Genomic DNA, 12230 nt, shown 5'->3' with positions numbered 1-12230 from the left:
TAATTTTGCACGCCCAATTCTTCAGTTTTTGATTTGTTAAAAAAGTTTGAAATATCCAATAAATGTCGTTCCACTTCATGATTGTGTCCCACTTGTTGTTGATTCTTCACAAAAAAATACAGTTTTATATCTTTATGTTTGAAGCCTGAAATGTGGCAAAAGGTCGCAAAGTTCAAGGGGGCCGAATACTTTCGCAAGGCACTGTATATATAAATGTATGGCATATCTACAATATATAGAGTGCATATGTACAGTGCATTCGGAAAGTATTCAGACCCTTTAACATTATAGCCTTATAATACTTATTCAATAACCTGTAATGACAAAAACAGGTTTTACGACATTTTTTGCAAATGTATTACAAATAAAAACTAAAATATCACATTTACGTAAGAATTCAGACCCTTTACTCAGAGATGTTAGATCGGGTTCAAGTCCAGGCTTTGGACGGGAAACTCAAGGACACTGAAAAACATCTACACAGCATGATGCTGCCACCACCACGCTTCACCGTAGTGATGGTGCCAGATTTCCTCCAGACATGACTCTTGGCATTCAGGCAAAAATAGTTCAATCTTGGTTTCATAAGACCAGATAATATTATTTCTCATGATCTGAGAGTCTTTAGTTGCCTTTTGACAAACTCCAAGCGGCTGTCATGTGCCTTTTTACTGAGGAGTGGCTTCCGTCTGGCCACTCTACCATAAAGGCCTGATTGGTGTGCTGCAGAGATGGTTGTCCTTCTGGAAGGTTCTCCCATCTCCACAGAGGAACTCTGGAGCTCTTTCAGAGTGACCATTGGGTTCTTGGTCACCTCCCTGACCACGGCACTTCTCCTCTGATTGCTCAGTTTGGTCGGGCCACCAGCTCAGGGAAGAGTCTTGGTGGTCCCAAAGTTCTTCCATTTACGAATGATGGAGGCCAATGTGTACTTGGGGACCTTCACTGCTGCAGAAATGTTTTGGTACACTTCCCCAGATCTGTACCTTGACAAAATACTGTCTCGGAGCTCTACGTACAATTCCTTGAGCTCATTGCTTGGTTTTTACTCTGACTTGCACTGTCAACTGTGGGACCTTATATAGACAGGTGTGTGCCTTTCCAAATCATGTCAAATCATTTGAATTTACCACAGGTGGACTCCAAACAAGTTGTAGAAACATCTCAAGGATGATCAATCGATACATGATGCACCCGAGCTCAACTCCGGGTGTCATAGCGAAGGCTCTGAAAAGATATGTAAATAAGGTATTTCTGCTTTTTATCTGTATACAATTTTGATAAACCTGTATTCGCTTTGTCATTATGGGGTATTGTGTGTAGATTGATGAGGGAAAATATTTGTTTAATCTGTTTTAGAATAAGGCTGTAACGTAACAACGTGGGGAAAAAGGGAAGGGCTCTGAATACTTTCTGAATGCACTGCGTACAAGTCGGAAGTTTACTTACACTTAGGTTGGAGTCTTTAAAACTTGTTTTTCAACCACTCCACACATTTCTTGTTAACAAACTATAGTTCTGAAAGGTTGGTGAGGACATCTACTTTGTGCATGACACAAGTCATTTTTCCAACAATTGTTTACAGACAGATTCTTTTACTTATAATTTACTGTATCACAATTCCAATGGGTCAGAAGTTTACATACACTACGTCGACTGTGCCTTTAAACAGCTTGGAAATTTCCAGAAAATTATGTTATGGCTTTACAAGCTTCTGATACTCTAATACCATGTATTTCAAGGCCTACCTTCAAACTCAGTGCCTCTTTGTTTGACATCATGGTTAAATCAAAATAAATCAGCCAAGACCTCAGAAAAAAATTTGTAGACCTCAACAAGTCTGGTTCATCCTTGGGAGCAATTTCCAAACACCTGAAGGTACCATGTTCATATGTACAAAAAAATTGTATGCAAGTATAAACACCATGGGACCACCCAGCCGTCATACCCCTCAGGAAGGAGACGCATTCTGTCTCTTAGAGATGAAAGTACTTTGGTGCGAAACGTGGAAATCAATCCCAGAACAACAGCAAAGGGCCTTGTGAAGATGCTGGAGGAAACAGATACAAAATCATCTATATCCACAGTAAAACAAGGCCTATATTGACATTACTTGAAAGGCCGCTCAGCAAGGAAGAAGCCACTGCTCCAAAACCACCATAAAAATGCCAGACTACGGTTTGCAACTGCACATGGGGACAAGATCATACTTTTTGGAGAGATGTCCTCTGGGCTGATGAAACAAAAATAGAACTGTTTGGCCATAATGACCATCGTTATGTTTGGAGGGAAAAGGGGGAGGCTTGCAAGCCGAAGAACACCATCCCAACTGTAAAGCAGGGGGGTGGCAGCATCATGTTGTTGGGGTGCTTTGCTGCAGGAGGGACTGGTGCACTTCACAAAATAGATAGCATCATGAGAAGAAACATTTTGTGGATGTATTGAAGCAACATCTCAAGACATCAGTCAGGAAGTTAAAGCTTGGTCGCAAATGGGTCTTCCAAATGGACAATGACCCCAAGCATACTTCCAAAGTTGTGGCAAAATGGCTTAATGACAACAAAGTCAAGGTATTGAAGTGGCCATCACAAAGCCCTGACCTCAATCCTATAGAACATTTGTGGGCAGAACTGAAATAGCGTGTGGGAGCAATGGAGGCCTACCAACCTGAATCAGTTACACCCGCTCTGTCAGGAGGAATGGGCCAAAATTCACCCAACTTATTGTTGGAAGCTTGCTACCTGAAACGTTTGACCCACGTTAAACGATTTAAAGGCAATGCTACCAAATACTAATTGAGTGTATGTAAACTTCTGACCTACTAGGAATGTGATGAAATAAATAAAATCTGAAATAAATCATTCTCTCTACTATTATTCTGACATTTCACATTCTTAAAATAAAGTGGTGATCCTAACTGACCTAAGTCAGGGAACTTTTACTAGGGTTAATGTCAGGAATTGTAAAAAACTGAGTTTAAATGGATTTGGCTAAGGTGTATGTAAACTTCCAACTTCAACTGTACATAGCTTTGCTCCACACTACTTACAATGCATGTCATATCTTCATGGTTGAGTACCTGTGGAACTATTGGATATTGACACGGTTTTAATAAAAATTGAATCAAGTTGAACTTTAGAAAACAAACAGCACAATAAAGCCTAATTTCCAACACGTTTCAAACAGGGAAACTGTTATTTCCAGGATTTTGTCGTTTGATTAACATAATGACGAATGCTGAGAATCAGAGCAAAACAATAGAGGATCCTGCTGCTGGGTGCTGAAGAGCCAAAGCCAGGATATCCGGCTAGTCTAGCATGATCTGCAGTAGGAACGGAGCACAGCTGCTTTCCATTCAGTGTGTAGCATCTCTACAAGCTCAGAGAGGGGGGCTGTTTCCTTCCACAAGCTCAGAGAGAGGAGCTGTTTCCTTTTAAAGGGCAACATCTTTACTGAGGCCACTTCTGACTAATACCTACGTGTACCTGGGAGAGGGAAATAGTTTGTTTGTGTGTGTGTGTCTGCAAGGCCTTACACTCGACATGGGCATCCTGAAAATATAGTGAAAACATACCTGTTTAGGTATCTGCTATTAAACACTCCGATAGGAAATATGCTTCCACCCTGTAGTTAACCAATTTGTTAATTATACAAAAACTAGTCTGTCATTGGCCGTGTGTGCAGCAAGTAGCAAACAACAACCATTGTTCAACAACAAAGATGAAAGCAGGCATGTAGGCTAGTTAATGAACCGTGTAGGCTAGTTAATGAAACGTATAGGCTAGTTAATGAACCGCGTAGGCTAGTTAATGAACCGTGTAGGCTAGTTAATGAAACGTGTAGGCTAGTTAATGAAACATGTAGGCTAGTTAATGAACTGGTTAGGCTAGTTCATGAAACATGTAGGCTAGTTAATGAACTGTGTAGGCTAGTTTATGAACTGGTTAGGCTAGTTCATGAAACGTGTAGGCTAGTTAATGAAACGTGTAGGCTAGTTAATGAACTAGTTAGGCTAGTTAATGAACCGCGTAGGCTAGTTAATGAAACGTGTTGGCTAGTTAATGAACTGTGTAGGCTAGTTAATGAACCGTGTAGGCTAGTTCATGAAATGTGTAGGCTAGTTAATGAACTGGTAAGGCTAGTTAATGAACCGTGTAGGCTAGTTCATTAAACGTGTAGGCTAGTTAATGAACCGGTTAGGCTAGTTAATGAAACGTGTAGGCTAGTTAATGAACCGCGTAGGCTAGTTAATGAAACGTGTAGGCTAGTTAATGAACTGTGTAAGCTGGTTAATAAATTGTGTAGGCTAGTTAATGAACTGTGCAGGCTAGTTAATGAACCATGTATGCTAGTTAATGAACCGGTTAGGCTAGTTAATGAGCCGTGTAGGCTAGTTAATGAACCATGTATGCTAGTTAATGAACCGTGTAGGCTAGTTAATGAACTGTGCAGGCTAGTTAATGAACCATGTATGCTAGTTAATGAACCGGTTAGGCTAGTTAATGAGCCGTGTAGGCTAGTTAATGAACCATGTATGCTAGTTAATGAACCGTGTAGGCTAGTTAATGAACCGTGTAGGCTAGTTAATGAACCGTGCTATATCTACCGACATTTGTTGTTTCTCTAAAATCTGCAATCGTGACACATGGCGCTGCATGATTTACCACTGCCCCGTTGACCGGACCCCTATCCCTAAGACGTTTTAATTAACCATGTAGGCTAGTTAATGAACTGGCAACTGTCTTTAGCTTAGCAGCTCTCCTTCGCCTGTCCTTTTAACTTAATTGTACTAGTGGACAAGTATCTTTTCATTTACTCAGACAACTTGAAGCTTGTTGAGATGCTGATGATTATAAAGGGAGCATTATGAGACCTGCCAATCCTCAGTTAGCGAGCCATGACTGAACACAAATAGTGAATGCTGCCCGTTGGCTGTGCTGAATGGAGTTTTTCAAGAGCTGCTATGGGTGGATTTGCTCAGCTGTCGTGCAGAAAGAATGAGACAGAGGTAACGAGACAACAGGAATGAGAGAGAGAGAGAGAGAGAGAGAGGATGAGAGTGAAAGAGAGAACAACACAGTGAATGAGAGTGAGAAAAAACGAGACGTTTGGGTGGAAAAAGAGTGGTATGCTGTGTGAGTGACAAACATGTTCATGTGGTACAGTACATAGAGCTAGGCTGCGGAGCCACATCCTGCCCTGTCCCCAAAGTGAGGAGACATGGAGCTAGGCTGCGGAGCCACATCCTGCCCTGTCCCCAGAGTGAAGAGACATGGAGCTAGGCTGCGGAGCCACATCCTGCCCTGTCCCCAGAGTGAAGAGACATGGAGCTAGGCTGCAGAGCCACATCCTGCCCTGTCCCCAGAGTGAAGAGACATGGAGCTAGGCTACGGAGCCACATCCTGCCCTGTCCCCAGAGTGAAGAGATATGGAGCTAGGCTGTGGAACCACATCCTGCCCTGTCCCCAGAGTGAAGAGACATGGAGCTAGGCTGCGGAGCCACATCCTGCCCTGTCCCCAGAGGGAAGAGACATGGAGCTAGGCTACGGAGCCACATCCTGCCCTGTCCCCAAAGTGAAGAGACAAGGAGCTAGGCTGCGGAGCCACATCCTGCCCTGTCCCCAGAGTGAAGAGACATGGAGCTAGGCTACGGAGCCACATCCTGCCCTGTCCCCAAAGTGAAGAGATATGGAGCTAGGCTGCGGAGCCACATCCTGCCCTGTCCCCAGAGTGAAGAGACATGGAGCTAGGCTACGGAGCCACATCCTGCCCTGTCCCCAGAGTGAAGAGATATGGAGCTAGGCTACGGAGCCACATCCTGCCCTGTCCCCAAAGTGAAGAGACATGGAGCTAGGCTACGGAGCCACATCCTGCCCTGTCTCCAAAGTGAAGAGACATGGAGCTAGGCTGCGGAGCCACATCCTGCCCTGTCCCCAGAGTGAAGAGACATGGAGCTAGGCTACGGAGCCACATCCTGCCCTGTCCCCAAAGTGAAGAGACATGGAGCTAGGCTGCGGAGCCACATCCTGCCCTGTCCCCAGAGTGAAGAGATATGGAGCTAGGCTGTAGAGCCACATTCAGCCCTGTCCCCAAAGTGAAGAGATATGGAGCTAGGCTGCGGAGCCACATCCTGCCCTGTCCCCAAAGTGAAGAGATATGGAGCTAGGCTACGGAGCCACATCCTGCCCTGTCCCCAGAGTGAAGAGATATGGAGCTAGGCTACGGAGCCACATCCTGCCCTGTCCCCAGAGTGAAGAGATATGGAGCTAGGCTACGGAGCCACATCCTGCCCTGTCCCCAGAGTGAAGAGACATGGAGCTAGGCTACGGAGCCACATCCTGCCCTGTCCCCAGAGTGAAGAAATATGGAGCTAGGCTACGGAGCCACATCCTGCCCTGTCCCCAGAGTGAAGAGACAAGGAGCTAGGCTACGGAGCCACATCCTGCCCTGTCCCCAGAGTGAAGAGATATGGAGCTAGGCTACGGAGCCACATCCTGCCCTGTCCCCAGAGTGAAGAGACATGGAGCTAGGCTACGGAGCCACATCCTGCCCTGTCTCCAAAGTGAAGAGACATGGAGCTAGGCTACGGAGCCACATCCTGCCCTGTCCCCAGAGTGAAGAGATATGGAGCTAGGCTACGGAGCCACATCCTGCCCTGTCCCCAGAGTGAAGAGACATGGAGCTAGGCTACGGAGCCACATCCTGCCCTGTCTCCAAAGTGAAGAGACATGGAGCTAGGCTGCGGAGCCACATCCTGCCCTGTCCCCAGAGGGAAGAGACATGGAGCTAGGCTACGGAGCCACATCCTGCCCTGTCTCCAAAGTGAAGAGACATGGAGCTAGGCTGTTATTTCAAATATCAAATAATCAAATATTAAATGAAAAGTAGAATGTTTGAAATGGGAGCAAAGTACATAATTCTTTCTTGGATCATTTTATTTTCATGATGTTGAATCTCACACTGTAGTTCTCTAGTCCAGTAATGTCCATTGAGACTCGTCTTTGGAACGTTTGATTTTAACTTCAGAAAACAAGAGGTTTTGACTCACAGTTTACAGCTGTGAAATGGAGACAACAGGGACAACGGAGTCTACTGTATTGTTGTTTAGTTATATGTCTGGGTACGTCTAACTTCTATGAGAAGGTATCAGTATGTATCAGTGTCAGTATGATCTCTATGCGTGACTGGTCTCCTTCAGCTGTCATAATGGCAGAGGGCCCCGGGAACTAGCCAGGAGCAGAGAGGAGAAGCAAGGGATGCTGTCCCCTACTGAGACCTGCAATTCCCTTTCTGTCCTTCTGAAATTACCTGTCTGTCCTCTCTCCTTTGGCCTGAAATGCCCTGTCTGTCGTTTTCTCCCATGACCACAGAGCCAATGCTATCCTTCTCTGTCAGAAAATACTTACAAATCCAGGCAGCATAGTAGAGAAATGATTCTCCATTTGACAGATTGTTGACAGTGCAAATGCAGTAACGACGGACAGTCTGGCTGAGTTTGAGTGTGTTTGTGTACAAAGCAAGAAGATGATCCCCAATGGACTACTGGACATATATCACCATTATAACATTATAATTACAAACAAATAAACACATAGGCAAATAAACTGAACTGCACTTCAAATGTGTGTACATGTATGTGTATATACACTGAGTGTACAAAACATTAAGAACATGCCTTTCCATGACATCAAATCAAATCAAAATAAAATGTATTTATATAGCCCTTTGTACATCAGCTGATATCTCAAAGTGCTGTACAGAAACCCAGCCTAAAACCCCAAACAGCAAGCAATGCAGGTGTAGAAGCATGACATAGACTGACCAGGTGAATCCAGGTGAAAGCTATGATCCCTTATTGATGTCACTTGTTAAATCCACTTCAATCAGTGTAGATGAAGGGGAGGAGACAGGTTAAATCCACTTCAATCAGTGTAGATGAAGGGGAGGAGACAGGTTAAATCCACTTCAATCAGTGTAGATGAAGGGGAGGAGACAGGTTAAATCCACTTCAATCAGTGTAGATGAAGGGGAGGAGACAGGTTAAATCCACTTCAATTAGTGTAGATGAAGGGGAGGAGACAGGTTAAATCCACTTCAATTAGTGTAGATGAAGGGGAGGAGACAGGTTAAAGAAGGATTTTTAAGCCTTGAGACAATTGAGACATATATTGTGTATGTGTGCAAATTCAGAGGGTGAATGGGCAAGACAAAAGATTTAAGTTTCTTTGAACGTGGTATGGTAGTAGGTGCCAGGCGCAACACTGCTGGGTTTTTCACACTCAGCAGTTTCCTGTGTGTATCAAGAATGGTCCACCACCCAAAGGATATCCAGCCAACTTGACACAACTGTGGGAAGCATTGGAGTCAACATGGGCCAGCATCCCTGTGGAACACTTTTGACACCTTGTAGAGTCCATGACCTGACGAATTGAGGCGGCTCTGAGTGCAAAAGGGGGGGTGCAATTCAATATTTGGAAGGTGCCTTTTCATGTGTATGTGTGTGACACATGCCTGCACGCATTCGTGGCCTATGGGTAAATACACTCGTCTCCCTTCCACAGGTATCACTCGGACGGAGAAGGACAAAGGCACTGTGTATGAGCTCACCTTCAAAGGTGACCAGAGCCGTGAGTTCAGGAAGCTGGTTCTGTTCCGTCCCTTTGGGCCGCTGATGAAGGTGAAGCACGAGAGGGTGGACACAGCTAACGTCCGCATCAATATCATAGTGCCCCTCTCCCAACGAGCCGACAAGTTCAGACACTTTATGCACAACTTCAGGTACAGTGAGAGCCACTCAGTTATTCATGCATGTTATTGGCTCATTCTCCCCTTCCTTGTAACTTTTCCACTGGGTTGTTGTTGTGTTCTCAGGTGACCTTACTAAAGAATAAGGGTCAAACAAGGGTTGATTAAAAAAAATCATGTTCCATGTCCACTTGTATTAACTGTGATGATTGTATGCCATAACCAACAGAATGAGAAACAGAATATACTGTAGTTAACCATGTTTGACATGCCCTGTTTGTCACAGCAGCAAGGATTCAAACCAAAGGAAGTAATTGCTGCGTTTGTACTCTGATAGTGACTGTATGTGTCTCTCTCTCTCTGCTAGAGACGTCGATGGACTCTTTAATTCTTGTGATTTGTTACACTCCTGCACAGCTGCTTATCAAGGCTTTGAGTTTTTTTTTTAAGGCAAATCCTGCTTAGTAGCAGTCTTAAAACCAGCACATAAAACTGATATACTGCAGTGGTGCTGTTCCTGCTGTGCAAAGTCTTCCTGAGTCGCTGAGCAAACGCTTTGGTCTCATCCATATTAATGTAGATGGAGGAGGAGGTGTGTGGAGGTGCGGCGGGGTGTTTGTGTGTGCAGTTTTTTCACAAAGAGAGGAGAGGAATGTTAGGAGGACTAACTTTCTTTCAGAAGCCGTGTGACACATTTACTGAGCACAGCGTATACAGGAATGACACGTACACAGATAAGTGTACGTTTACTGTATGCACACACACACACACACACACACACACACACACACACACACACATACATTATGTATGACAGGCAAGTAATCAAAACTTCCCAGCCATATATTCCTAATAACTATCCATTTCAATATCCAGGCCAGGAGGCAACAGACACTAAACACAACACTTTATTCCAACAACCCCTGCATCTACTAACTTTGTTCTGTTTAAATGGCAAAGGAAGGCCAATCATCTAAGACGACAACGGTAGGTTTACATTATTCATATCTGTCCAATATTGTCTGCTGCAAACGTAATCAGATTAGACCTGGAGGAATCGATAATGGAGACTAGGGATCTACATGTAGTTTAACTAGTAATTTAATTACATTTTGTTGTAGCTTGGTAGTAGTTGAACTACATTCAAATCTAGGTAGTGTTTGTATTAGTTAATTACATACTATAGCCATGTAGTGGGGTAGCAAACTACTGGAATTACACACAGCTTTTTTTTGCAAATATATCTCAAAACTTCATTTTTGTGTTTAATAGGCTAAATTACACCTTATGTTAACATCTGACTTCAGAGTGATCTGTTCTTGCAATTTGTAGTCTATGATATTTCAGATTTAGATATGGTAATTTTTCACGAAGTAATTTGGATGTAACTTTAGTTAAGTACACTATATGTTTTTGAAGTAATTGTTTGCCTGGTAAACTATATTTTCAGAGTAGTGTCCCCAACACTGTTCGAGAGATTGAATGAGGATTAATCTTCCTAATGTGTGTAGTGAGAGGAGGAGGAGAGGAAGAGGTGAGATTAGGAGAAGGAGAGGTGAGAAGAGGCAGAGAGGAGAAGGAGCGGTGAGGAGGAGGAGGATAGGAAGAGGTGAGGAGAAGGGAGGTGAGGAGGAGGAGAGGAGGGCTGAGGTGAGGAGGAGTAGAGGAGAGGAGAGGAGGAGGAGAGGAGGGCTGAGGTGAGGAGGAGTAGAGGAGAGGAGAGGAGGAGGTGAGAAGCAGTGAGGAGGAGGAGGAGGAGGAGAGGAAGAGAGGTGAGGAGAAGGAGAGGAGACGAGGAGTGGTGAGAAGGAGGAGAGGAGCGGTGAGGAGGAGGAGAGGAAGAGAGGTGAGGAGAAGGCGAGGAGAGGAGGAGAGGTGAGCAGGAGTAGAGGAAAGGAGAAGGAGGAAGAGGAGGAGAGGAGCTGCCCACCGGCTCCTCTGCATTAGCGTTGTACATTTGGCATGTCTCCATTAGAACCTCTGGTGCTCGAGTTCTGGAATGTCACACCAGGGCTGGAGATGGATCACTCCTCAGGGATTCTGTCTGTTACCAAGTCCTCACAGTGTGTCTCTTTAGCAACATAACATATGTACATAGCAAATGTACATCATACATAACATAAAGTGCATGTACGTGATCTTGCTGTAACCCCTTTTGAACTGACCTCTGTTATTGATACCGAATATGTTTTCTATCAAATACTTTGAACATTTGGTTTCAGGCTACCTTTAGTGCCCAGTGGGCAGGGTTTGCACTTTGGGGATTATTCCATCGGTTTGGACAGGCAGGCTTCATCAAACGCAACTAAAGACTCTGAAAGAAAACCAATGAAATCAACCGTGTTACCCACGGGGTTGTGTGTTGAGTCCTCTGCTTTGTGTGATTAATTATTTCTTCATCTGTGTTTGTTTGTTGTTGCAGAGAGGTGTGTGTGCGGCAGGACGGGCGTATCCACCTAACTGTGGTGTACTTTGGGAAGGACCAAATGAATGAAGTCAGGAGCACGCTGGAGAACACATCTAGGTGGGTGGACACACACACTCTCACACACTCTCTCTCTCTCTCTCTCTCTCTCTCTCTCTCTCTCTCTCTCTCTCTCTCTCTCTCTCTCTCTCTCTCTCTCTCTCTCTCTCTCTCTCTCTCTCTCTCTCTCTCTCTCTCTCTCTCTCTCTCTCTCTCTCTCTCTCTCTCTCTCTCTCTCTCTCTCTCTCTCTCTCTCTAATGTAGGAGTGTGGCCACATATAAGCACTCTGTGACCTCTGCCAGTGTTGGATTTTATTTTACAGGTCAAGGCTGATAGTGGCCGCGGTGAAATTAGTGTCACATTGACGTCTTGCCTGCATAGAAGATTACAGGTCCAGGGTCAGTTTGAGATGGTGTTGTGGGTGAGATTAGTTCACATGGTACTCTGGTACTTTGCTGATTGTCTGGCAGGTTTCCATGGAGACACTTTAGCCTAAGGTATACCTGGCCGAATGGTTTGCAGGGGTAGAAAGAGAAAGAAGGAGAGAGGGGAATCAAGAGAGAGAGAGAGAGAGAGAGAGAGAGAGAGAGAGAGAGAGAGAGAGAGAGAGAGAGAAAGAGAAAGAGACAGACAGACAGAGCGAGATACCTCATGCTGGGCTTTGAGCTGGATTCAGATGTCATGCCACCGCTTTCTCTCTCTGGTTCTCTCTCATCTTTCACTCAAAGGCACCTCATTCTCAACAGCTCTGCTGTCTCTGGGAATGGCCTTGGCGGTTTGTCTGTGATGGTTTGAATAGCGAGAAAGAGAGAAATACAAGACATCCTTGTACATTCAGTGACCTCCTCTAATAACCTGTCTCACTGTGCATGGGGTTGAAGCTGCAGCATTGGGAAAGAACTGTGTTAGGCCTTGGAGAATTTGTTCACTTTGTTCCCAGCAAATACCTTAGACACAGCATATGCCTAGCAAGACATGTTTTGACATCTGCTCTCTAAACAGTCCCTTGTTCTTGCTAGC

General features: G+C 44.7%; 1 protein-coding gene across 1 annotated transcript in view; it reads left to right on the top strand.

Annotated features, from left to right (window-relative positions):
* LOC139422773 (chondroitin sulfate N-acetylgalactosaminyltransferase 1-like) overlaps positions 1-12230 on the top strand; it is a 52956-nt gene that overhangs the window by 21435 nt on the left and 19291 nt on the right. The window contains exons 3-4 of the mRNA XM_071174106.1: positions 8562-8778; positions 11168-11269. Coding sequence (XP_071030207.1) covers positions 8562-8778; positions 11168-11269 — 319 coding nt within the window. The remainder of the gene's footprint in view (positions 1-8561; positions 8779-11167; positions 11270-12230) is intronic.

The sequence above is a fragment of the Oncorhynchus clarkii genome, chromosome 12 (assembly GCF_045791955.1).
Source record: "Oncorhynchus clarkii lewisi isolate Uvic-CL-2024 chromosome 12, UVic_Ocla_1.0, whole genome shotgun sequence".
Taxonomy (NCBI): domain Eukaryota; kingdom Metazoa; phylum Chordata; class Actinopteri; order Salmoniformes; family Salmonidae; genus Oncorhynchus; species Oncorhynchus clarkii.
This window is presented reverse-complemented; position numbering and strand designations above follow the sequence as displayed.